Source organism: Balaenoptera physalus, assembly GCF_965194825.1.
Source record: "Balaenoptera physalus genome assembly, chromosome: 19".
NCBI classification, from domain to species: domain Eukaryota; kingdom Metazoa; phylum Chordata; class Mammalia; order Artiodactyla; family Balaenopteridae; genus Balaenoptera; species Balaenoptera physalus.
In genome coordinates this window covers 32,912,007-32,938,830 of record NC_138900.1, presented here as the reverse complement: position 1 = coordinate 32,938,830, position 26,824 = coordinate 32,912,007, and the positions used below count along the sequence as shown (strand labels likewise).

The 26,824-nt window shown below is 39.3% G+C and overlaps 1 protein-coding gene across 3 annotated transcripts in view; it reads left to right on the top strand.

Annotated features, from left to right (window-relative positions):
- N4BP1 (NEDD4 binding protein 1) overlaps positions 1-26,824 on the top strand; it is a 48,487-nt gene that overhangs the window by 9,045 nt on the left and 12,618 nt on the right. For 2 of the 3 annotated variants that reach the window (XM_082437600.1, XM_082437599.1), the window contains exon 2: positions 17,926-19,619. In XM_082437600.1, coding sequence (XP_082293726.1) covers positions 17,926-19,619 — 1,694 coding nt within the window. Of the gene's footprint in view, positions 1-17,925; positions 19,620-26,824 lie in introns of those variants that run through there. The other variant, XM_082437601.1, reaches the window with a different exon arrangement.

Below are 26,824 nucleotides of genomic sequence, written 5' to 3'. Positions count from 1 at the left end.
AATATGCTAAAATTTCTCACCTGCCAGGAAGGGACTTTCTTTATACTGCATGCCACAGAGTAGGTACCAGAGCAGTATCCTGAGTTGGTTCCATACATGAACTACAATCCTTGTTTTTTAATAGTAACCTTGCCATACCTGATTAAGTGAGATTTATTCTTAAATATGACATTCTAATTATGGTCTGTGTGCACAATGAATTTGTCTAATTTTGTCCTAGTAAAAGGGAGGACAGATTCTTAATGATCCTGTGCAAGTAACTACATTGCCATGAAAAGTAAAGAGACTCAGTAGAAGTAGACCAAGCTTCCCTTTTGATTTGACACAGTTAATAAGTGTTTGCGATTTAAGAAATTCAGAGTAACCCAATGAAATTAATAGTTTTAGCATCCTTATAAGGTGAAAGACAAATCTTTGTGATTGATTGCCTGGGGACCTTTGCGAAACATCAAAGATAGTTTAGGTGTAAAAGACGTTCAGAGTGGTATACTACATAGCAATAGAAAAGAACAAATTACTGAGACATGAAGTAATGTGGATGAATCTCAAAAATAGTATGCCAAGTGAAAAGAGCCATACACAAAAGAGTGCATACTAATTCTATATGTGACATACTAAGCAAGGCAAGAATTGTGTAATTATGGTGGGAAAAAAATCAGATTAATTAGAACAGAGCAACTGGAAAAAGACATTAAATACAGACTGGGTATTAGATGATACTAAGGAATTATTGTTCATTTTCTTGGGTGCAATAATGACATTGTGGTTATACTAAAAAGAAAACATGTGTAATGAGTGGGTTTATGCTTGGCGTCTCTCACTTGGAAATTAGCCCTGTATCCAAAGAGTGTCCATTAGTTAACCATTTACTGTTGGTCCAACCAAGGTCTTAAAGTTAACTAAGGATGTTGGAAATAATGCTTAAGCTGACAACTACTGAGCAACATAACTTCTGATATCAAAAAAGTATAGCAGTGTTATAATTCAGTTTAGTTTAATATATAAATTTTTATTTTTCATAATCAGGCTCTTCATGAAAGAAAACTCTTGAGTTAAAAAAATCTTATGATACATTGTACTCTGCACTGATAAAATCACAGAAAGGCCATCTATTTTTAAATTAGCATTAAAATTATCAAGTCAGATTGATTTGTCCAAGGATTATTTTATTTATTTATTTATTTTGCCATGTCTTGCGGCCTGCAGGATCTTAGTTCCCCAACCAGGGGACCAGGGATTGAACCTGGGCAGTGAATGCGCCGCTTCCTAACCACTGGACCACCAGGGAATTCCCTAAGGATTATTTTTATTACATGAATTTGGATGATAAATACAGATGCCTTTGAAGTTTCAGCTTCTGTGCATTTTGCATTGTTTCTCTTTTGTCCTTAAAAAGCTAACACATTATAAGTTCGGATGTTTAGTTTCTTTATTTTCTAGGAGTTCTAGAAATATAGATTTATGTAAAAGCTTGTTCTCTATAAACCAATATGAACAGAAATTCTTTAAGAAACTTTATTATCTACTTTATTAATAATCCCTGGAGATAGGAATATATTTCACATTCACACCATGAAGAAGTAAAGGCTTTTTCTCATTTATAGAGACAAACACACAGAGAGCTTTCAGCTTTGGTTCCCTAATTGTAGCCACAGGTCGAAAGTAATCCAAAAACACAAAACTGGCCCAGATTTCATACGGGCTCTTCTTCTGTCAGTAGTCCTGAGACATGTTCTTGCACAAACAGAAGAACAGAAAAGACTAAAACCAGATTTTCCTGTAGTCTCTCGTGCCACAGAAAGTGGATCCCTGTTATCTGGTGACAGATCGCCACATGGTCAGACTGTAAAACTCAGATTCCTGCAGACTAGATTCATGTGTGAGACTGACCTGGTAGTCTGTAGCCACTTGGTCCCTGAGGCAGTGTGGAAACGGACATGTGGCGAAGAACCATAAAGTGAAAACACAAAATCAGAAGGGAAAAGAACAACAGGGTAACAGCACTAGTAAAATACACTTCCTGCTTGGGATTCACTCTAGGAGCCAAAATTAGGTAAGCTTGGGCTCCCAGAGCCAATGAGGTACCCTTCTTGGGCCACTCAGTTTAATAGCTCCGAGCAGGTGAGCTCACTTGGACATCTCCATTGGTCCTACAAGACTGCCAAAGTGAAAATTTATTTTAAAAGTTATAAACATGACTTTCAAACAGTCAGGTATCTCATAAGTGAGGGAACCAACAGGAACGGAAAGGTGTTTCAAAGAGCTTTTGAGGATCTGAGTATTTGAGGCTCTGAGTATCTGCACCAAAAAAAAAAAAAAAGGAATGATGGAATAAAATTGCTTGTAGATATAAACTGGCTAATATCTTACAAAGCAGTGAAGTTATAACCATTGGGGTATCGTTTCTACCAGATGGAGATAATTGGCATCTCTGCGGGACAGAAATCTACATTTTGACAGGTAACATCACAGTCCAGGCCCTAATCAATAATAAATGGTATGTAAGACAAAGGTACATTTCCCAGAGAAGTACATCATCTTTGGGTGGGCGAAAGAGAGTGCTCCGTTGTGAGTGAGAGGCCATCCTTTTGCCATATTTAGAAGTGTTTGATAATTTTTCTTAATGTTATGCAATCTATTAAAATGAACACCCTCCCCAGCTTTTTTGTCATTTGGCCACACTCTCTCTTAAACAATGTTACGCACATCATTGATACTACTAGGCTGGATGTCAGCCTGTGTTCCCAAACTTCTTAATTCCTGTTTTGACGTGTATTTGTTAGACATTTATTGATTGATTCAGGTTTTCTCAACAGTGGCACTATTGACATTTTGGTCAGCTAATACTTTGGTTGTAGGGGGCTGTAATGTACCTCTTCAGTTGTGACAACCAGAATTGTGTCCTGACATTGCTAGTGCCCCCAGGAAGAGCAGAAACACCTCTGGTTAAAACCAAGGCCAGTACCCACACTGTCTAGTAGAGTTATGATAAACGCTGTTGTTTAAATAATAAGATACTGTTGTGCGTAGAAAAGAGATTAACATCCTCCCACCCCATTTTTGCCAATTCTTGAAGGAAGGGTTAAATTAGGCTCCAAAAATAAGAAAACATGCTGAAGTCCAAACCAACAAAGACGTTGAGTATAATTCTGAGGATCTTGAACATTAATCCTTTGCAGTGAGGAGCTTTAGAAAGTATTTGAGTAAGGAAGTGAAGGGTGTGTTTTCAGGCATAGCTTTTATACTGTTACAAGGCAGTGGAGTGAGACAAGACTGGCAACAGAAAGAAGAGGTTAGTGTTGGTTGTAGTGTTCACGTGCAACTAGATTTGTGAAGGATTGCAAGTGAAGGAAGAGGAAAGAAAGCTTTGAATCTAGGCATCTACGTTTCATAGAAAGGAACTTGGACCAAAGATGGAGTGGAGGAGAGCTGAGAGCTCTGATTCAGACCTGTACAGTGTGAGGCACTTGTGGGATACGTAGAAATGCCCAGGGGGTAGTCCGCAGCCTAACAGTATTAAAGGCTAGCGGTGGACATTTGGAGTTACCATCAGAGAAATAAAAGTTACGGTTGGAACTTGAAAAGCCTATTAGAGTATAATTGAGGGAGAGGACCAAGACAGAACCTCACGGGATGTCTACATTTAATGTACAGTAGGAAAAGGCAGCAAAGGATTTGGGAAGATAGAAAGATAGGAAGTAAAGACAGCTAGTGGTATCTCAGAAGTGTGAAGGGGAAAGACCTTGTCAAGAAGTTGGTCAACGGTAGATATCGTGCTACCTACCAAGTAAGTAGAGACCCCAAGTAGGAGAGTACAGAGAAAAGGGCCTTTGGGTTTGGCATTAGTTGTCATTCAGGAAAGTGGTTTCAGCTTGAATGGGGGCAGAATCCAGATTTCAAGGGGTTGACAGGGAAAGGGGTTTAGGCTACTTTTTCAAAAAGTGTGAAGATGAAAAGACCGAGTGGTTCCATGCATAGGCAGTTGGGCTGAAGGAAGTGTTCTGTAGGATCAGGAAGACTCGTGCATGTTTGTAGACAGAGGGGCAGGGGTAGGTGGGTAAAGGGGGAGTGATGAATCAAGGTCTGGGAAAATGGCATGGCTTTGAAGCAGAAGGAAGGAGAAAGAATTTGTGAAAGGTAGAATTTTTAGATGAAAACAGAGAGGCAGTCAAAGGAATTCATATCTGTTGGCCTCCAGGCTCTGGTAAAATAACATCTTTTACTAAGAGTGAGAAAATTGACAGAAATGAGGTTGGGGATCTGAAGACATTATTTAGGTAAGAGTGAAGATAAATTGCTCAGAAGAGCTGAAAGTTTTGGAAGCTGTAGAATTTCAGAGATTTACACATGTAATGGGGATGAGGTCTAGGGTAGAGTGTGGCCCCTGGTCTGTCTCCAGAAGTAGACTCAGAGTGAGCATGCAGGGAAGTCCCTGTGGAGCAGTTAGGGCACTCCTCCTGGGGAGGAACTTGGTCGGCATTTTGGAAATAAGATTGAGGAGAAAGATGGAACAGAAAGCAAATGTTGGAAATGCATTGGAAAAATGACTAAAATGGTTATTTTAATTTTATAGCAATATTATTAACGTTAATATTATTATGTATTAATATGTATTAATATTAGGTGACCAGATAGAGACATGTTATCTTAACAGGTTAAAATGGACCTGTTACAGATATGTAGGTAATGATATTAAAAGTTTGTTTTATCTAAGGCACTATGGTGCTTCTAATTTATATACGTTCTGTAGGACTCATATGTCAAAGTCTAAAAATCATATTAATCCTCCTAGTTTCTTTTCTCTTAGAGATAACATATACCACCATTTATGCAAGAGTATCTTAAGTTATAAGAAATCTTTAGAATCCTGAAGTGTGCAGCCAAAGTAGAGAACTACTGGTCCGAACAGTTTTAGAAATCTATCTGTAATGTATTAAGAGCCTCCTTGCCTGTGTAGTTTCTCCTTCCTCCTTGATTTGTGGTCGACTTGAGTATCTTCTGTTACATTTGTGCCAGGGTGCAGCTATGCTCCCGGCAGCTGCCAGAATGTGTCAGTTCTACACTCATGATAGATGATCTCAAGTTGCTATGTTTTTTAACCATTATGTCTTCCTTATTTTTACACCTGTGCTGTCAATTATCGTTTGCTGTTGCGTGCTCTGCAGGTAGCACCCTATGCTGTTCCTTTTACACTTCCATTCAGCTGCTTCAAACCATATGTGATCTGGGAGACAAGCTGATAAAGTCCCTCAAGTGTGTGCCCATAAATAGGAGGTGGTAGATAGTGAAGAGTGGTGCCAAGAACCCTTTCCCCAGGTCAAACCTGCAGACTCTTGAATAGCCACTTTGATCCTTTCTGGTTTTAGCTATGTTCTGAATGGCAGGGGTTGCCAGGAGCTTCTTTCTGATTCGTGAATTGTTATATAGTTGAGAAGAGCTGAATTTGTAGAAAGTAGAATAACAGAAATTCATTTTGCCATACGAAAGGGAAGTTACTGTTGTATATATTATATGCTTCTCCCCCGCTTTTTTCTTAAAATCCTGAGTAAAGTAAAACAATACATGAATGCTGCAGGATGGAGGGGAAACAATTTTTGACTAACATTCAAATGTTCAGGTACCAAATACAGCCAAATGCAAATGATGACTACTTAGATCCACAGAATCTTTCTTACCAATACAACTGATGGCCAGACATCTAGAATGCAGTAACAATGTATGCCTGTATACTTTATTGCTCACTCCTAAACTGGAGTATAGAAATCAATTGTTGCTATTAGTAATTTCCCAAGAGTAAATTGTTAATGAAAAAATTGAATCTGAATCTCAAGGGATAATTACTCATTCCTGTTAGGGCACACACAAACAAAAAGGAGTTTTGGATATGTGAAGCTATAACAAGCTCCTAGCACAGCTCTTCCTCAAATCTATGCAGTTAATCTTGCATTAATAGTTTTGGTTATTTGGGGGATAATGTCAGACAGCTGTGCTTGTATTGGGCATTTCTCTGCCAGTCTTCCTAGTGCTTACACAATAGGAGCTCTCCTGAGGCCCTCTATAATCTTGTCATACAGCATCACAGCATGTTATGCATCCACTTTTAAACTTTTTTATTAAAATTAGGAAGTAGGGGGGCTTCCCTGGTGGCGCAGAGGTTAAGAATCCACCTGCCATTGCAGGGGATACGGGTTCAGGCCTTGGTCTGGGAAGATCCCACATGCTGCGGAGTAACTAAGCCCGTGTGCCACAACTACTGAGCCTGCACTCTAGAGCCCGTGAGCCACAACTGCTGAAGCCTGCGCGCCACAACTGCTGAAGCCCGCGCACCTAGAGCCCGTGCTCCGCAACAAGAGAAGCCACCGCAGTGAGAAGCCCGCGCATGGCAACGAGGAGTAGCCGCTGCTCACTGCAACTAGAGAAAGCCAGCGCACTGCAACTAGAGAAAGCCAGCGCGCAACAACGGAAACCCAACACAGCCAAAAATAAATAAATAAAAATAAATTAAAAAAAAAATTAGGAAGTAGGGAATGTAATAAAATAATATAGGCACATGGTTAAAACAAATCAAGTACTACTGAGAGTTTTTATTAAGAATAGCAGTCCCTTTGCTTCTACCCCACCCCAGCTTCCTGAAAGTAACTACTTCTCATTGTTTTTAGCTATTTGTTCTGATGTTTACTTAAATAATTATAAATAATATACTGCTATTTCTTATCAATATTAGGCATTATTCGCTTTCTTTAAGATAAATGATGAGGCAAAAACTAGGCCCATTTTCTCAATTGCTATGGTCTGAATATTTGTGTCTCCTCAAAATTAATGAATGTTGAAATCCTCATGCCCAATGTGATGGTATTAGGAGAATGGGGCCTTTGTGGGGGTGATTAGATCATGAGGACAGAACCCCCATGGATGAGATTAATACCCTTAGAAAAGAGGCTTGAGAGAGCTCCATTGCCCCTTCCACTATGTGAGGACACAACAAGAGGTCTGCAGTCTGGAAGAGGGCCCTCACCCGACCGTGCTGGCACCCTGATTTTGGACTTCGAGCCTCCAGAGCTGAAAGAAATATCTGTTGTTTATAAGCCACCCAGTCTGGTATTTTGTTACAGTAGCCCACACAGACTAAGACACCAACATAGTTTTTTGTTTGTTTGTTTGTTTTTTGGTTTTTTTTAGTTAAAGCAAGAAACAGGTTTATATAATTATGACATATAAATACTACTTGTTGCAAGGCCAAGTACTTTATTATATTACATTATGTTCTCTTTCTGGTATAGCTTTTAATTTTTCCTGGGATTTTTATCTGCCCTTTTCTCACCTACTTATGAAATTTGCTTTAAACATCCCTAATATTTTACAAATATTCCTTTACATCTTAAGATATAAATATTCCTTTATATCTTAACTATTCTTTAAGCCTCTTTTTCTGGGAGAACACCCCTGGAGTCCTCTTCCCTCCTCCAGTCAGCTGGTTGCTCAGCTTATCTGCTGCATGGCTAAAATCTGTGGACTTCTATTTGCCACTCTTGGATGGAATTTACTAATTACTTTATCTCTCATATTTTTGGTAGCCTTCATCTTAAAATAGTTTCTCAAGAAAAAATCCATGGGAGTAATTTTCTCAGCCTTTGGCATGCTAGAAATGTCTTTATTCTGCTCTATATGTGGTATGTAATGTGGCTGTTATAGAATTATAGATTGAAGATCATTTTCCCTTAGCATTTTGAATGCATTGCTACCCTGTTTTCCCCGACCATCCAGACTTGCTACTGAGAATTTGACATTCTGATTATCATTCTTTTATGTGTGCCCTATTCCCACCCCACCCACAGGATTTTTCTCTGGTGGGCCTTTAAAAAGTAATCATGCTTGGATATTCTGTGGACCCTTTCAAGGTGGGATCTGGGTGCATTGGCTCCCAAACAAGACTTAATGTAACTTTTTTCACTAATGCATGGAGTCTTATGCATTTTAGTTCCAGGAAATGATTTGTGTTATTTCTTTATTAAGTGCCATTCTGTCTTTTTGGAATGCCAGTTATTTGGATTTAGGATATCCTAGATGGACGTTTAAAGTTTCTTTTCTCTCATTTCTTTCTTTTTCTGATACTTTTGGAGGGATTTCTTCCACTTAGTCTTTCAGTTCTTCTATTGACTGTTTTGGCCATCATGTTTGTAATTTGCTAGTGCTCTTATTCTGATTATTTTTTTTCTTAGCATTTTGATATCTGTTTTATGAATTCATTATCATCTTATATCTGTTTGAAAGCAGTAATTAAAATTTTGTTTAAGTTTTCTTTTCTACCCTGCATTACCTACTTTCCTCCAGTTTTTCTCTGTTTTGTGTTCTACTTTATTGGTTTCTGTCTTCATATTTGCCAGACTTTCTTCTGACATGGGTTTTTTTTTTTTTTTTAATGTTTCATACTAAATCTGAAAAGCCAGTTGGAAGCCTTGTGTCTGGGCAGGATCTGTTGATAAGTGGCCTTTACCTTGAATCAATTAGAGAATTAGCCCTTGTTTGAGAGGATATTTTTTTTTGGAAGTCTGTTATCTGGAGAAGAAACCTCTTCTTTCCAGGCTGGCTCACTGTTGCTGGCATTCCACTGAGTGGTTGTAATCCACTTTTTCTTATCCAGTGGCTGCATAGTAGTCAGCAGTATTTGACTCCTGTGAATTCAACCATACACTTACTTACGCTAAATAGGCAGCATCATTTACATATTAGCAGGCAGCAGGGAGCAGCTCCAGTTCTGAGTGAGATAGACTCTACCCTGCCAATCCCGTGAATATAGTGACAAAACCTGGACAGAATGCATGGAACAGCTATTTAAGGACTCTGAAAAGTAAACAGTAGCAGGCAGATTGGGAAAGAAAACCAGAATTCACAGTACCACCAAACCAGTGGTGAGTTTATCATTTTTTCCATTGTTATCCCTCAGCCTGAACTCAATACAGCCTAATCTGGAAGTGGAAATGGGCACTAGGGCACAAAAGGAGCACCTGGAGAAGCCCTCTAGTTTTAACTCAAGGGGCAGAAAATGGAGTATGTAATACTGTGCGAAAATCCGTTTTTGTTTTTCTTCATTCCATTGCACACCAGTTTCCAAACAGTCCCATGATGGTGGCAGTGGGAGCTTGCAGGAGCCAAAATTCTGAAGGAGGAGAACCTTCCTCTCTGATTGGTGGGGTTGTGGTTCCAGGAGGATGGGGCCAGTCTCATTGCTTTCTCTCCCTCTCTGTCCTTTGGATGGACCAGGCACAGTTGCAGAAGTGTAAGGCAAAGTGGGGTAACCAAAGCCCCATCTTTCTGACTGGAGGACTGAAAAGAAGAGCCCAGGGAACCAGAAAACACTAGAAAGATGGCAGAGAGGGAGGAGCTCAGGAAAATGACTCCATAAAAGTTGTGTGTGATCTCCTAGGTTCATCCCCAAGCTACACACATGCATGGATCTACTCCTTATCAGCACAACAAAGACTTTGGAGAACAATAGAAAAACCACCATCCAGGTCCCAGATTGGCCACTGGGTATCGCACATGTGGGACAGATACAAATAGCACTGCAGAGGCTTTAAAAACTGAACTGATATTGGGACCACAGCTCACAGAAGACTGGGTACAGCTTGCAGCCTGAATCTAGCTAGGTCAATTACCTGCTAGAACAGAAATGTTGACATTCATCATGGGTTTAAACAAGACACAGAACTCATAATATTCAAAATGGATACAATACAAAATTACTTTGAATATGAAGAATGAGGAAAATATCAAATCTCATGAGAAAAAACAGTGGACACCAATGCCAAGATGACACAGGTGTTGGAATTATTTAACAAAGAATTTAAAACATGTATTATAAAAATACTCCAACAAGCAATCACAAGTACTCTTAAAGCTAATAGAAAAATAGAAAGTTTCAGCAAAGAAATAGAAGACATAAAGAAGAACCAAATGGAAAGGTTAGAACTGAAAACTTCAATAACCTAAATAACACCTCTCTGGATGAACTCAGTTTTTATTTTTTTATTTTTTTAAAGATTAATTAATTAATTTTTGGCTGCGTCAGGTCTTAGTTGCAGCACACAGGGTCTTTCGTTGCAGCGTGAGGGCTCTTCGTTGTGGCACACGGGCTTCTCTCTCTAGTTGTGGAGTGCAGGTTTTCTCTTCTCTAGTTGTGGTGTGCAGGCTCTAGGGTGTGTGGGCTCTGTAGTTGTGGTGCGTGGGCTCTGTAGTTTGCAGCATGCAGGCTCTCTAGTTAAGGCGTGCAAGCTTAGTAGTTGTGGCGCGAGGGCTTAGTTGCCCTGCGGCATGTGGGATCTTAGTTCCCTGACGAGGGCTCGAACCCGCATCCCCTGCACTGGAAGGCGGATTGTTTACCACTGGACCACCAGGGAAGTCCCTGAACTCAGTTTTTAAATGGAGATGACAGAGGAGTCAATGAACTTGAAGATAGAACAATGGAAGTTATTTAATCTGAACAAGGTGAGTAGAGGAGAAAGTGTGGTGCTAAAAAAAATATTTGGAGAAATAATAGCTGAAGACTTACCAAGTTTGGCAGAAGATGTAAACATAATGATTCAAGAAGCTGTGAACTCAAGCATAATAAACTCAAAGAATTCCACACCAAACATGTCATAACCACACTGCTGAAAACTGAAGACACATTAAAAATCATGAAAGCATCAAGACAAAAACACAGTTCAGGGAACAGCAACTACAATGAATACAGATTTCTCATCAGAAACCATGGAGACCAGAGAAGTGACACAATATTATTTAAGCGGTGAAAGAAAAGGACTGTTAACCAAGAATTTTCTGTCAAGTGAAATGAAAGTGAAATAAAGCATGATAAAGCATTCTCGGTTGAAGAAAACACTAAAATCATTGCCAGTAGCCTGCTGGAAAAGAATTGCTGAAGGAAGTTCTTCAGACAGAAATGATATACTATATCTGGGTAAATACAATAGATTACTTTCTCCTGTTGAGTTCTTTAAAGTGAGCTAATGGTTGAAAGTTTATGACATCATCTGATAGGATTTCAAATGTATGTATGTGGAATTGATGAGATAGCTGTAACATAAAAGAGAGAGCAGGGAGGGTAGAGACTGAGGGTAAAGGAACCCATATGATGGTGGTGTTCTAAAACTTATACCCATAGGAGTTTAAGTTATGGAGGTGACTGAGTGATGGCACGGAGAAGTCAATGCCATTGAAAGAAGATTTTGATTACTTAACATTTCCCAAGACAAGAGGGCATGCCTCACCTTGCAGGGCCATCAGGTTTTTGGCAGGAGGCAGAAGCAGGAGTAAGGGGAAAGGCATAGCAGGGTAAACAGGGTAGGGTAAACAGTTTAGGATTGGCTAGTTTGGATAATCCCTGCCGGCTTTGGGGCATAGGGGCTGTCCTTAGTTGTTTGGTACCTGGTCCTGGCTTGATACAGGGCTTGATTTGTGAATTAGATAAGGAGAAGGGGTGGGGGCACAGCACTGTACTCGAAAGGCATGCTCTAAGCAGGCTGGCCGCAACTCCTAGGAATTAGCTAGCTGGGCGGGTAAGTCTCTCCCCAGGTCTGAAAGGCCTCCCAAGATGTCAAAGCATCATAAGATATAGAAAATAAAAAACATGAATAGTATGGGTGGTAAGGTTTATACATTCATATTGAAATGATAGACTCTTGATTTTAAGTGGACTGTGAAAATTAAGTATGTAATTGATCTCATGACTACTTTAAAAACTACATAAAGAGATACAGTAAAAAATGCAGTAAATTACATTGTAATACTAAAAAATGTTTGCATAATGCACAAGAAGGCCAGATAGGGAAAAAAGGAATTAAAAATAGGGAACAGGCAGAAAAACAAATGGTAGCTTAAATCCAAACTTACCGATACTTTCATTAAAATTAAACAGTCTAAACACACCAATTTAAAAGAGATTATCAGAATGGATTTAAAAAACAACCAAACTGTGTGGTGTCTTCAAGAGACTTATTTCAAATATAATGATATAGGTAAGTTAAAATTAAAAGGAGGGGAAAATATACTGTGTAAACATTAACCAAAAGGAAGCTGGAGTGGCAATATTACTGTCAGACAAAGTAGCCTTCAGAGTGAAGAGAGGGTCTATTTACTGAGAAGACATAACATTGCTAAATGTGTATATTCCTAATAATAGAGCTGCAAAATAGTTAAAACAAAAACTGGTAGAACTGAAAGGAGAAATTGACATATCTACAGTAGTAGTTGGAGGCTTCAACATGTTTCTCTCAACAGTTGATAGAATCATGAGACAGAAAATCCGCAAGGATATAAGAGAACTCAACACCACCAACCAACCAGGTTCTAATTGATGTTTATAGAACACTCTGCCCAGCAACAACAGAATGCACATTCTTTTCAATGCCCACGGAATGTATATCATGATAGATCATAACCTGGGCATAAAACAAATCTCAACAAATTCAAAAGAACTGAAATCATACAGAGTGTGTTCTCTGACCACAAAGGAATCAAACTAGAAATCAGTAACAGGAAGATAACAAGAAAATATCCAGATACTTGGAAACTCAACAACAGTCCTCTAAATATTAGATAACTTGAAGAGAAATTTTAAAATACATTGAGCTGAAGGAAAATGAAAATAATATATATCAAAATTTGTGAGATGTAGCTAAAGCAGTGCTGAAAGACAAATATTTTTAAATTTTTAAAATATATTTATTTATTTTTGGCTGCATTGGGTCTTCGTTGCTGCGCATGGGCTTTTCTCTAGTTGCGGTGAGCAGGGGCTACTCTTCGTTTTGGTGTGTGGGCTTCTTATCGCAGTGGCTTCTCTTTGTTGCGGAGCACGGGCTCTAGGCGCATGGGCTTCAGTAGTTGTGGCATGCAGGCTCAGTAGTTGTGGCTTGAGGGCTCTAGAGCACAGGCTCAGTAGTTGTGGTGCACGGACTAAGTTGCTCCGTGGCATGTGGGATCTTCCCGGACCAGGGATTGAACCCATGTCCCCTGCACTGGCAGGCGGATTCCTAACCATTGCGCCACCAGGGAAGTCGCCTGAAAGAGAAATTTATAACACATATTACATTAAAAAAGAAGAAAAGTCTCAAATCAATAATCTAAGCTTTCACCTCTAGGAACTAGAAAAAGATGAGTGAAATAAACTCAAAAGTAAGCAAAAGAAAGGAAATAAAGAGCAGAGGTCAGTGAAGTTGAAAATACAGAAATAATAAACTGGATGAAACAACAAGCTTGTTCTTTAGGGAAAAAAAGTCAGTGAAATTGACAAACTTCAGCAACACTGAAGAAGACATAAATTACTAATAATCAGGATATCAGCTACAGACCCTGCAGACATCAAAAAGATAAGGAAATCCTACAACTTTACACACGTAAATTTGACAACTTAGATGAAATTAGCCAGTTCCTCAAAAAGTGCAGACTACCATAACTTACCCAATATGAAATAGATAATTTGAATAGACCTACAGCTGTTAGGGAAATTGAATTAATAATTTTAAAATTCTCAAATCACAGCAAGATCCTTTTTGACTCACCTCCTAGAGAAATTGAAATAAAAACAAAAATAAACAAATGGGACCTAATGAAACTTAATAGCTTTTGCACAGCAAAGGAAACCATAAACAAGACAAAAAGACAACCCTCAGAATGGGAGAAAATGTTTGCAGACGAAACAACTGACAAAGGATTAACCTCCAAAATATACAAGCAGCTCATGCACCTCAATATCAAAAAAACAAACAACCCAATCCAAAAATGGGCGGAAGACCTAAATAGACATTTCTTCAAAGAAGACATACAGATTGCCAACAAACACATGAAAAGATGCTCAGCATCACTAATCATTAGAGAAATGCAAATCAAAACCACAATGAGGTATCACCTCACACCGGTCAGAATGGCCGTCATCAAAAAATCTACAAACAATAAATGCTGGAGAGGGTAATGTAGGTTGATACAGCCACTTTGGAGAACAGTATGGAGGGTCCTTAAAAAACTAAAAATAGAACTACCATATGACCCAGCAGTCCCACTACTGGGCATATACCCTGAGAAAACCATAATTCAAAAAAAGTCATGTACCACAATGATCATTGCAGCACTATTTAGAATAGCCAGGACATGGAAGTAACCTAAGTGTCCACCAACAGATGAATGGATAAAGAAGATGTGGCACATATATACAATGGAATATTACTTAGCCATAAAAAGAAATGAAATTGAGTTATTTGTAGTGAGGTGGATGGACTGAGAGACTGTCATACAGAGTGAAGTAAGTCAGAAAGAGAACAACAAATACTGTATGCTAACACATATATATGGAATCTTTAAAAAAAAATGGTTCTGAAGAACCTAGGGGCAGGACAGGAATAAAGACGCAGACGTAGGGAATGGACTTGAGGACACGGGGAGGGGGAAGGGTAAGCTGGGACAGAGAGAGAGTATCTCTGAGATATATACACTACCAAATGTAAAATAGATGGCTAGTGGGAATCAGCTGCATAGCACAGGGAGATCAGCTCGGTGTTTTGTGACCACCTAGATGCGGGGCGGGGGGGGTGGTGTAGGGAGGGTGGGAGGGAGTCACAAGAGGGAGGGGATATATGTATACATATAGCTGGTTCACTTTGTTATACATCAGAAACTAACACAACATTGTAAAGCAGTTATACTCCAATAAAGATGTTAAAAAAAATAAAAATAAAACTCTCATAAAAGGGACTTCTCTGGTGGTCCAGTGGTGAAGACTTTGCGCTCCCAATGCAGGGGGCCTGGGTTAGATCCCTGGTCGGGGAAACTAGATCCCGCATGCTGCAATGAAGCTCCTGCGTGTGACAGTAAAGACCCTATGTGCTGCAACTGAGACTCGGCACAGCCAAATAAATAAATATTAGAAAAAAAATTCTCATAAAAGAAATCGCTGAGCCAAGCTGTGTCACTGGAGAAGTCTACAAAGTGTTTTTAAAAGAGTTAACACCAGTTCTGCACAATGTCTTCTAGAAAATACAAGGGCAGAGAACACTCCTATATTCATTCGTAATCAGTATTTTCCCGATGCTAGAACCAGACAAGGCAGTACAAAATATAGCAAATAGAATCCATCAATGTATAAAAAAATTATACATCATGACCAAGTGGTGATTATTCCAGGGATAGAAGGCTGGTTAAATATTGAAAAATCAGTTAATGTAATCTATCATACTAATAGGCTGAAGAAGTGAAATCATAACATGATTACATCAATTGATTTAGTAAGGCATTTAACAAGTTTCAGCGCTCATGTTTCATGTTTATGCTCCTAGAAAAGTAGGAATATAGGGTAACTTCCTTAATTTGATAAAGAATATCTATAAAAAGTTTAACTTAATGGTGAAAGATTGAATGTTTTCTCCAAAGACTGAACAAAAGCAAGCATGTCAGCTCTCACCACTGCTTTTCAGCACAGTGCTGGAAGTTCTACCAGTACAATAAGGCAAGAAAGTAAAAGGCATATAGGTCAGAAAAAAAACCAAAAGGAAATGACATAATTGCATAGAAAATCCCAGGGTATCTAGAAGAAAAAAATCCTAGAATGAGAAATATGATCAGCAGGGTCACAGGATATATGATCAATATACAAAAATCAATTGTATTTCTATTTATTAGCAATGAACACATAGGAACCAAAATTAAAATGCAGTGCCATGTTCAGTTGCTCAAAAAAATGAAATACTTGGGTGTAAACCTCATAAAACGTGTATAGGACTCAAAATGTGTATGCTCAAAACTATAAAACAGTGATGAAAGAAAGCAAAGATCTGGAGAAATGGAGAGACATACCATGTTCATGCACCAGAAGAGTCAGCAGATGTCATTTGTCCTCAAATCAATGTGCAAGTTTAACATAATTGCTAAATAAGATTATGCTAAAATTTGATTTGGAAAGGCAAAGAAACTAGAATAGCTAAAAATAATTTTTAAAAGAAGAATAAAGTGGGAGCAGTCATTGTCCAATTTTAAGACATTAGATAATTATAATAGTCAAGACTGTATGGTATTGGTGAAGGGATAAATTCATAAGTTGATGGGACAGAATAGGAAACCCAGATATAGACCCACACAAGTTTGGCCAACTGATTTTTGACAAACAGGCAAAAGCAATTCAATAGAGAAAAGATAGTCTTTTCAGGAAATGATGAATGCTAGAGCAACTGGATATCCATAAGCAAAAAATGAACCTCGAACAAAGCCTCGCATTTGATAACAAAAATGAACTCAAAATGGATTATAGATTTAAATGTAAAACTTTTAGATGCTAACACATGAGAAATCTTTGGTACCTAAGTCTTAGTGAAGAAAAAACCAATAAATGGGCTTCCTTAAAATCAAAAACTTTTTCTGTCACAAAAGAGGATGAAAAGACAAACTATAGATTAGGAGAAAATATTTGCAAGCCACTTACTTGACAAAGGTTCATTCATACCGCCAAGCCCATAGATATTCCACGTTTATCCAGAAGAACATAAGAGAGTAAGGAACTCATGACTCAACATTATTATACTGCGTGGGTTGAGCTTTTCCCCTTGATGTTTTCCTTGTATTTCTGGTGTTTCATCTCCTTGTAGGAATCTTGTAGTTTGAAATGTGTAAACAAGGAATATGTACACATTTGTATATAAATTCTAGTGGAGGACATGTGGCCATTATAACAGCAAGTGTACATAGTAGGTGCAAGTTTGTAAAGCCTCATTGTAACCGGTTGCACAGGTTGAACTTTTCTAAATAGCACCATTTTGGATAACGCCATTCTGATTTTAGTGTAACGTATAGATCAGATATCGCCAGGCTCATTTCTTACAGATGTCTGTCCAGAAAGCTCTCACTGACAATTTGAAGTAACAGTGTTTATTATTTAGTAAGCACGTGTGAGACACTATTGTCAGAACTTTACATTTATTATTTCTTTGAATTTCCTCAGAACACCTGAGATTGCACTAGCCTCTCTCTCTTTCACTGTTGCAGAAACTGGGCTCAGAAGGGTTAGGTAACTTGAGCAAGGTCACCAGTTGCATGGCTGGAATTTGAGCCTAGGAACTGGCTCCAGTGCCCAGGTTATTAACAAGTATGCTCCACTGTTGGTCTGAGTGCTTTTTGCACGTTTATTTGATTCACACTTCAGCCTCCAGTGGCAGCCTAATTGCTTAAGAACCCAGTTCCCTTTTTCACCTCCTTCAGGCCTCTTTCAACACCAAATTTCACTGGAAACCGTAGCTTTATATCTGAGAAAGGCAGTACTCTTCAGCATTCTATGGTTCTTTATATTTAGATCTACATTTAAATAGTCTGGTCTTTCTTGGAAAACAGACGTAAAAGTATATAGGGTATATACATTGTTCCAGCCAGCTAGAAGAACTTTTTTGTTAAACTGATCTTGTTTTTAAATGCCTTCAAAAAAATCAGTCTGTTTCATCTGGAAACAATAGTAGCAAAACAAAAGTCAAGGTTTGTTCTGGAGTAAATCATTTGATTTGATTATCTTCTCTCTTAATTATGTCATAGTAGTAATAAATGACTAGTAGCAAGCAAAGATGTTTATTCTTTATAGACATAAATAAATCCAGTCTTGTCATTATCCACTGTGCAGCTGGGCAAACTCCTAAGATCACATTGCAAGACACACTATTGAAAATGTTACAAATACCTACTTTTTAGACTTAGATGCAAAGTTTTAGTTCCTCTGAAAACAATTAAGTGACTTATATCTGTTATTTTAAATATTTCAGTTAAAACGTGGTATTTTTTCCAAGGATATTAACATGCTTTTGACTTTTGTGCAGCTTGATATTTGTAATTTCATGTGTAACATAGTAATGTGCTGTAAGGAGCTTTTGTAAATTGATCTAATTTCTTATTTTCTCTTTACAGGAATATATTAAAGGAATCTGTGAACCCGAACTAGAAGAAAGAGAATGTTACCCCAAGGCCATGCACTGCATTTTTGTTGGGGCACAGAGCCTGTTTCTGAAGAGCTTGATTCAGGACACCTGTGCCGATCTCTGCATTCTCGACATTGGTCTTCTTGGCATCAGAGGAAGTGCCGAAGCTGTGGTCATGGCTAGGAGTCACATTCAGCAGTTTGTAAAGCTCTTCGAGAATAATGAGAACCTACCCAACAGCCAAAAAGAATCAGAGGTAAAAAGGGAATTTAAACAATTTGTTGAAGCTCGTGCAGACAGTTACACAATGGACTTGTTGATTTTACCCACTTCCTTGAAAAAAGAACTTTTGGCACTCACCCAAGGTGAGGAGAATCTATTTGAAACAGGAGATGATGATGTAATTGAAATTAGAGATTCTAAACAAACAGAGTTTACACAGAATGCTGCCACAGGGCTGAATATTTCCAGAGATGAAATTGTTTTGCAGGAAGAGGCAAGAAATAAAGCTGGGACTCCTGTTTCTGAGCTTACAAAACAAATGGACACAGTCTTTTCTAGTTCACAAGATGTACTTTTTGTTCCAATAAATGGTGTAACGCCAGATGAAGAGGCGCTTTCCAAAGACAGAGTTTGTCACAAGAGGAGGTTTTCTGATTCTGAAGAAAGGCGTACCAAGAAACAGTTTTCTTTGGAAAATGTTCAAGAGGGAGAGCTTTTACATGATGGTAAGACATTAGCTGGAAGTGTAATCATTGACCTATCTGATTCTTCTACTGATGCCGAAAATTTAAGTCCAGATGTAAAAGACACTACTGAGGAAATGGAATACAACATCCTTGTAAACTTTTTTAAAACCATGGGCTATTCCCAAGAAATTGTAGGAAAGGTCATTAGGGAGTATGGGCCATCTACTGAACCATTATTACTCTTGGAGGAAATTGAAAAGGAAAATAAAAGATTCCAAGAAGACAGAGAATTTCCACCTGGTACTGTGTATCCAGAGACCAACAGAACCAAAAATAAAGGTGTTTGTGGCAGCATAAATGAGCTTACAGCAGATTCCACTCCAAAGAAAACACAGACTCACACACAGCAAAATATGGTAGAAAATTTTTCTCAGTTACCATTCAAAGTAGAATCGAAACCATGTACCTCAAATTGCAAAATTAATACTTTCAGAACAGTGCCAATAGAACAGAAACAAGAAATCTGGAGTTCAAATCAGAACTACATTTGTAATACAGACCTTGAAACTGATGGCCTTTTACCCTCTCTAGCCCCTTCAAGTCCCAAAGAAATTGTCAGTTTTGTTTCAAGAGGAGCTTCAAGTCACCAGCCCAGAATTCCAGTTTTTCCTGAAAATGGTGTGCAGCAGCAAGCAGAACCCTTGCTTCCAAATAATATGAAGTCTGCCTGTGAAAACCGCTCGAGGTGTTGTACCTCTCCTCAGTCTAAACCAAATTGTCCACCCCTTTCTCCACCAGTGCCGCTGCCCCAGCTGTTACCTTCAGTTACCGATGCAAGGTTGGCAGGACCTTCTGAGCATATCGATTCCTCAGTTACTGGGGTTCAAAGATTTCGAGATACTCTGAAAGTACCTTACAAGCTGGAATTAAAAAATGAACCAGGGAGAACGGATTTGAAGCACATTGTTATAGATGGGAGCAATGTTGCAATTACGTAAGTCCATTCTCTTCAAATTATAGTTTTCAATAGGCCTCTTAGCCATGTCTCAGAATTGCATGTGTTTGTAGGAACTATCCTGTGCGTCTGTGTAGTTGACCTATAGCCTTACCTGACAAAAAGAAAGAAGAGAACAGCTGATTGGGAAAGTTTTGTTATTCCATCCTCTGGCATCGTATAAACTTTCTTCACTCTGCTGAACCTGTATTTCTGAGAGCAAGGAATGATAGAAAACTTGCCTTTTCACATTGCATTTTCCAGTGATAAGCAGTAAAGAGACTTTTAAATCCTTAGGTTCTTAATGCCATGAACACCATTAGGTTTTGAATACGAGGATGAAGCTTAAGACAAAAAAGATTTTTTCTTTTTATGTACAGCATGCCAGGTCTTTAGCCATGTATGTGTAGGGATAATAGGTGTGATGTACTTCTGTTATACTTTTGTTGATAGAGTGATAGCAATTTCCTTTCTAAGGAAATGCTTCAGTTTGAGCTTCTTTATGGGCCTCTGCTCCTACTAAAAGTTTGTATATTTGTTTTTAGTAAAAGGAGTTAAATGATCGTTTCTATTTAGCCTGTCTTGGAACCCTCTTAGGATTCTGATTTTATACTTCCAGTGTGGGATTGGATTTGTTCTCTAAGGGGCAGTTTGATATAGTGACTAAGGAGAGTTTGGGGGTCAGAGAGTCTCCACCTCACTGTGGACCAGCTGTTTGACATCAGGCGGGTTTCGGGCTCCTGAGTTTCACTTGCTACAGCCTTTTGCCCTGTCCTAAAGGACATCTTTATCGCGCCATTTCAACAACTGCTAGGTGGTCTCCCTCCGGTTTTCAAAACCAGTCACTCCACTGATTTTGAAGAAGTCTTCAAGGTTTAGCATTTAAGTAGCTGCAGTTCAAGAAAAGGGGCACCTGGACATGGAATGAAGTCATTGAAATACAGTTGGCCCTTTAACGATGGACATGGAATGAAGTAGTTGAAATACAATTGGCCCTTTAACGATGTGGAGTTAGGGGGCACCGGCCCTCTGCCCAGGCAAAGTAACTTTACCATTCAGCCCTCCATAAAGCTGTTCTGCGTCCTCGGATCATACAGTACTGTAGTATTTACTACTGGAAAAAATAATCCACGTTTAAGTGGACCTTGAAGTTCAAACCTTGTGTTTGTTCAAGAGTCAGCTGTACTTTTCTGAATTGCTGAATGTTTATGTGACCTCTTTCCTAGGAGTTCTAAAAGATCAGTTAATCCCCTGATTTTTCAGGAATACTTAATAAAATTGAGAAATAAAGTGAATTTTACTATTAAAATACACATTTATTATGTATTCATTATTTTTTGTTTTTTGTTAGAATTTTCAAAGAAATTCACAAGATAATAGGATGAATTCTGTGTTGGTTTCATTTGGGATTCCCATGTGCCCATCACGTACATGGCCCGTCTTGTTTCATCATTTCAAACATTGTTTCACCTATACCCCCACCTGCTGCCTTTCACCCATTTTGAAGGAATTCTCAGATATTTCATTTCCATCTATAAATATTTTAGTATCTATTTTTTAAAATAGAGATTCTTTTGATTTTTAGTTTTTTGAATGGTGCTGTACTTTGCTGTCAAAAAAAGAAGAAAATGCCAGCATTTCATATGTTAAAGTTTGAATATAGGCAGTAAAAATGTGTAATATACTTGTCTTCATTTCCAAATAATACTGTTTATTGTCATTTCACTTTGTTTTTTGGCAGTTCTTTCGGGGGAAACCCAGCAAATGACCCACAGCTGCACAGCATTATCTAAGTAAAAATGTAAAGTGCAATTTCAATCACTCACGGTCCAAGCCCCACAGTAGTTCCTCCTTGTTACAATTTCTTGAGCCAAATGATGATATAAAATTTAGGTCACGATTATGAGTAATATTAATCCTTTCTCATTTTTCTGTGTATGGAGAGATTTCCCAAATTGGTGTTCAAAGACTAAGAAATGCAAATTAAGGTAGAATGAGCAGTGATAATGACACTTTTAAAAAACCTTTTTGTGGTAACTAGTATATTTCTCAAAGGGGTCGCTATTGGAATTTAGAGTGGCACTGGCTATCCAGGACAGGGTGTTTTGCATATCTATCTAGTCCCTCCTACTTTGCCCGTACTGCCCCCCGGCCATTGTGACACCCCAAAACAGTGTCACATATTTCCTAACACTCTTCAGTACAGTACCATTTCTTTTGAAAACCGCTGAATTAGTGCACTAAGGGAAACCACAAGCTGATTATTTGAGAGAGGATTTCGATTTTCTTTGAATTCACAGGTGTCTCAACTTAAAAGCAACTCTTTTACAAAGGATGTATTATCCTAAGAAGACAGACTTATACTTAATTTGATGTAGATTGATCTGAAAATATCAGTAATTAAAATTAACTCTTATTCTGGGAAGAAACTGTTTAATGGGTACAGGGTTTTATTTTGGAGTGATGGAAATGTTTTGGCATAAGATATAAATGGTGGTTGCACAACATTGTGAATGTACTAAATGCCACTGAATTGTTCACTTTAAAATGATTATTTTATGTGAATTTCACCTTAATTTTTTTAAGTCAGAAAAAATCATTATTCTAAATCAACTGCTTCAATATTATATGTGAATTATAGACTATAAATTCCATAAAAGAAGCGATGCATGTCTGTTCTGTTCCCTGAACTACCCCCAAGGTCCATGGTGCCTGGCGCGTAGGAGCCACTAAGTGACGATGGGTTGAATGAATCAATGAATTAAAGACTAAGAAAGATTAGGATTGTTTAAATGATTTTTCACCACCCATTTATATTGCTGTTCCAATTGCTATTCTAGTAATCAATTTGGATTACATTTCAACAAATATTTGGAGTCTTTTTTTTTTATAAATTTATTTATTTTATTTTTATTTATTTTTGGCTGCGTTGGGTCTTTGTTGCTGCGCACGGGCTTTCTCTAGTTACGGCAAGCCGGGGCTACTCTTCGTTGCGGTGCGCAGGCTTCTCATTGCAGTGGCTTCTCTTGTTGCGGAGCACGGATTCCAGGAGCGCGGGCTTCAGTAGTTGCAGCATGCGGGCTCAGTAGTTGTGGCTTGCGGGCTCTAGAGTGCAGGCTCAGTAGTTGTGGCGCATGGGCTTAGTTGCTCCGCGGCATGTGGGGTCTTCCCAGATCAGGGCTCGAACCCGTGTCCCTTGCATTGGCAGGAGGATTCTTATCCACTGTGCCACCAGGGAAGCCCCCAAATATTTGGAATCTTAAAGCAAACACTTGTTATGTGTCAGGTGCTCTACTTTATCTTTTAAAATATCGTCTTCACACCAGTTTCGTGAAGTAAAAATTAATCTATAATGTATATAATATGATATGGCCTAAAAATCTTGTCCAAGATTATGCAGATATGAGATTTGGGCCCATGATGTTACTCTCCAGAGCCATCACACACCCTGCCTCTTCCCACAGAAGCTGAGGTTGAATTTTTAGGCCTTGGCAACATTGGATACATAAGTCTTGAGTTGCTCAGGCACTGCTGAGTAAGCCTCACTAATTTGACCCAGCTAGTTGAGGAAGTAGTTAAAAAGGAAATTTGAGTTCTTAAGCAATAGGTTTGAACCCCACCTTAGAGCCATTCAGGTCCACCCATCCCTGGGTTTCTGCAAAGCCTTGTTTATTTGTCTGTCCAGCGTGGTGTCTGCAGTTTATAACACACCGTGAGAAATTCCAAAATACCCTACTTAATGCTGCTGATTATGCATATCTTTACTTGGTTTTTCCCATTTGTCACCATGAGTGAGTCAAACGATGAGTAAATGGAAATTGTTTGTGGTGTATGGCTAGGCGTCACCATGGAGGCCAGATAACACTCGGTCTCTTGTCAGTCTGAAACTTCAGCATAAGAGCACCTGACTTATCTGTGTAGACAATTTTCCATGTAGATGAGGTTTGTCCCTTCACTTCCCTCTGCATTTTAACCATTTTTCATGCTAGTCTTGCTATATCAGGGTTCCATGGCTATTTTTATTAAGTGGAAGCTATAGAAAGGGATTATTCTTTCCTGGGTAACTCAAAGGGTTTCTCACTGTTTTCCCACACTGCCGTGTCTTGGTTCTGTGACGGCCATGAGTGTTTATCAGGTATTTATCACCCATCTCCTTTCTGCTTTGGACCCTCTTTCTAGTTGACTGTCTGCTACAATATGGAAAACAACCAGATATTATAAGTTGTTCCCAAGTTTATGGAAACAGGAGTTTAAATCTCCCTTGAGAGCCTGCACATCTGGCTTCTCAGGCTTAATATCTGTTAATTCTATGTTTGGATCTGGGAACCCCAGAGCTTTGGCCTTCACAGACGTAGTGAGGTGTTATTGTATGTATACCCTTTGTCTCTGAGTCAGAAAAGACCACTGGTCTGAGTTTACCTGTCAGCAAGTTGCTCTGGTTTGATTGCAGGGAGGCTAGGAGACAGCACATTTTTTGCCTGGTCAGAGTGTGAGAGTAAAAGTAGGCAAGGTCAAGGACACATCGTATTATTTTAAGGTCAGTAATTTGGCTCCACTTGATTTTGTTTCTGTTGTTTTATGGATTAGTCCATTTGTTCTCTACCAGAATTTTGAACTGCTATTTACTCCTAAAACAGCCCTAGAGATTTTTCAGGGTATTAAAAATGATTTGATCTTATCACTGAGGATAACTAACCCTTCGGAAATTTGTTTTAGTGCTAATGTTTCTAGAAACTCCACTTTCCCCATCTAAGCTTGTGAGGGGTCCAGGGCAGCAGAATTTTATCTACTGTCATTTCCCTCCTTTTCCTTAGTGACCCAAGGTAATGGACTGGGGACTTTATTTCCACCCAGTTTCTACTGTTTCCATCAACAGAAGCATTTAAGGAAAAGAAGAGAAAAAGAGTTCATACACATTTGTGTCTGATGAATAAACTAAGAAGACACTTAATAAGCTTTTTTAGTGCATTTATCTCAAGGGTAAGACCCCCTGTACAAAAACTACCCCCCCACCCCAGTAATAAATGTCATATTGCTACATTCTTGCCATATTTAAATGCTTTTATATAAATAAACCACTGCTAAGTTATTTCATCAAGAATGGGTTTGTTTACTTGCATACCTTTTCTGGGGTATAGCTGATGCCTGTGCAGTCTCTTATTTATGGTTCACTGAGAAGAGAGTGGGCTTTAGCCTCTAAAAGGAGGCATTTCTGAGCCACTCTTCTGGACGTTAGATGTTTCTTACAGGTCCAGCCCATTCCTACTCCATGAGAATGTAGATCTAGTTGGGGACAGTACCACTGGGGGGTAGTTGAAAGGGCACTGGCCCAGGAGTGAGGAAACGTCAGTCTAATCCCGGCTCATGCACCCTCTGACGGTGCAAGCTGGGCAAGTGGCTCTGTCTCTCAAGAGGTGTTTCATTCTTTTTATCTCTAACATGACTTTAAATGCATTCCTAAATTCTGTGGTTCTGGTGCACAGTACAAGATAGCAAGTCAGAGAAAAGAAGAGGGATGGTTGAGGGCCTGTGTCTAGAGACAGCTTCATAGAAGAAGAGAGACTGGCCTTGGGTCCTGAGGGCATTCGGGGAGGAGGTTTAAGAGATAAGAAAAAGCTCAGAACCCAGGAAGAGTCAAATGGCAAGACCACCTGGCCAAAATCCAGAGTGTGATGACGGATGGTGGTGGAAGCAGAAGGTATGCTTTGGCCAGATGCCATCTGACTAGTCAGGTGTGGAGGCGCCCTCGAAGCCAGGCACTGGATTTGTGTAGAAAAATGGTGCTGTAGAAGGCCCTGAGCAGAATCAGAGACTGCGTGGCTGCATTTCAGGGTCAGTCTAACTGGAGTCAGTGCAGGTGGGTTAGAATTAGCAGAGCCTGGGGGTGACTTGGGACACTTTGTGCCTGAGGAGGCAGTGCTCCGAGTGAAGGAAGTACCTGCCAAGTGGTTTTTTTTTTTTTTTTCAATTTATTTATTTATGGCTGTGTTAGGTCTTCGTTTCTGTTGCGAGGGCTTTCTCTAGTTGCGGCAAGCGGGGGCCACTCTTCATCGCGGTGCGCGGGCCTCTCACTATCGCGGCCTCTCTTGTTGTGGGGCACAGGCTCCAGACGCGCAGGCTCAGTAATTGTGGCTCACGGGCCTAGTTGCTCCGCGGCATGTGGGATCCTCCCAGACCAGGGCTCGAACCCGTGTCCCCTGCATTGGCAGGCGGACTCTCAACCACTGCGCCACCAGGGAAGCCTTGCCAAGTGGTTCTGAGATGTGAGAAGACAGGACTGAAAATGCAGAATTTACTGTCATTGCATCATAGGCGATCATTGAATCGGTGAGGACAGATTATGCTAATCTCAACTGTAACATCAGAGGGATTTCTCCCTTTCTCTAATACTCATGGGTAGACAAACGGATTACCACCTGCAAAATGTCAAACTTTTAAAAACACTTTTTAAATAAAACCTTTACTTTTACTTAACTGCTGGAGAATAAATTTTAAATATTTTTCTTCTTTTCTTTTGAAATTTGTTACCAGGTTTTGAGGTGGGGAACAGTTTTTAATCCTCTATACCAGAGGTTACAAGTTAGGGGCCAAATCTGGCCACCACCTGTTTTTATAAACATGGAATTTAGCTACACCCCTTTACTAACGGTTGACAGTTCCGTGGCGCAGCAGACAGTGCCTGGCCTTTTGCAGAAAAAGTGTACTCAGTCATGTTCAGTACTGTCCCGTGTTTATTTTCCGCCTGCTTTCTGCTTCCTTCAACAAAATCATGGCCGTGGCCCCCAGGCAGTTTCATTTGAGCCTTGCCCTCAACTTGTTTCCTGGAAGCTGTAAACTGAGTCACTTTCGCAGTTCTCCAGAAAGGGGATGCAGCCCTCCCGGAGCCACAGGCATTCACGAAGCCTTTGGAAGTTGTGGTGGTGAGGACCATGTCATGGAATAGTTCTGATCACAGCTGCTTGTGCTTCAGCAACAAATTCCTCCATAGAATTCATAAAACATTCTTAGAGGCCCATGGACTAGGGCTCTCTAGAATGGGCTCTTTATCTGAAAACAAAAATAAAAGGTGTAATAAACAAGTATTGCCCTGAAGCTAAAACTGCCTTCTACCACAAAAACACACTCAGTTAAATCAGCTGAATAAAATACAACAGAAATCACAGAGCTATTAAGAATCCTGCCTCCTATCATCGGTTCTCTCTTGG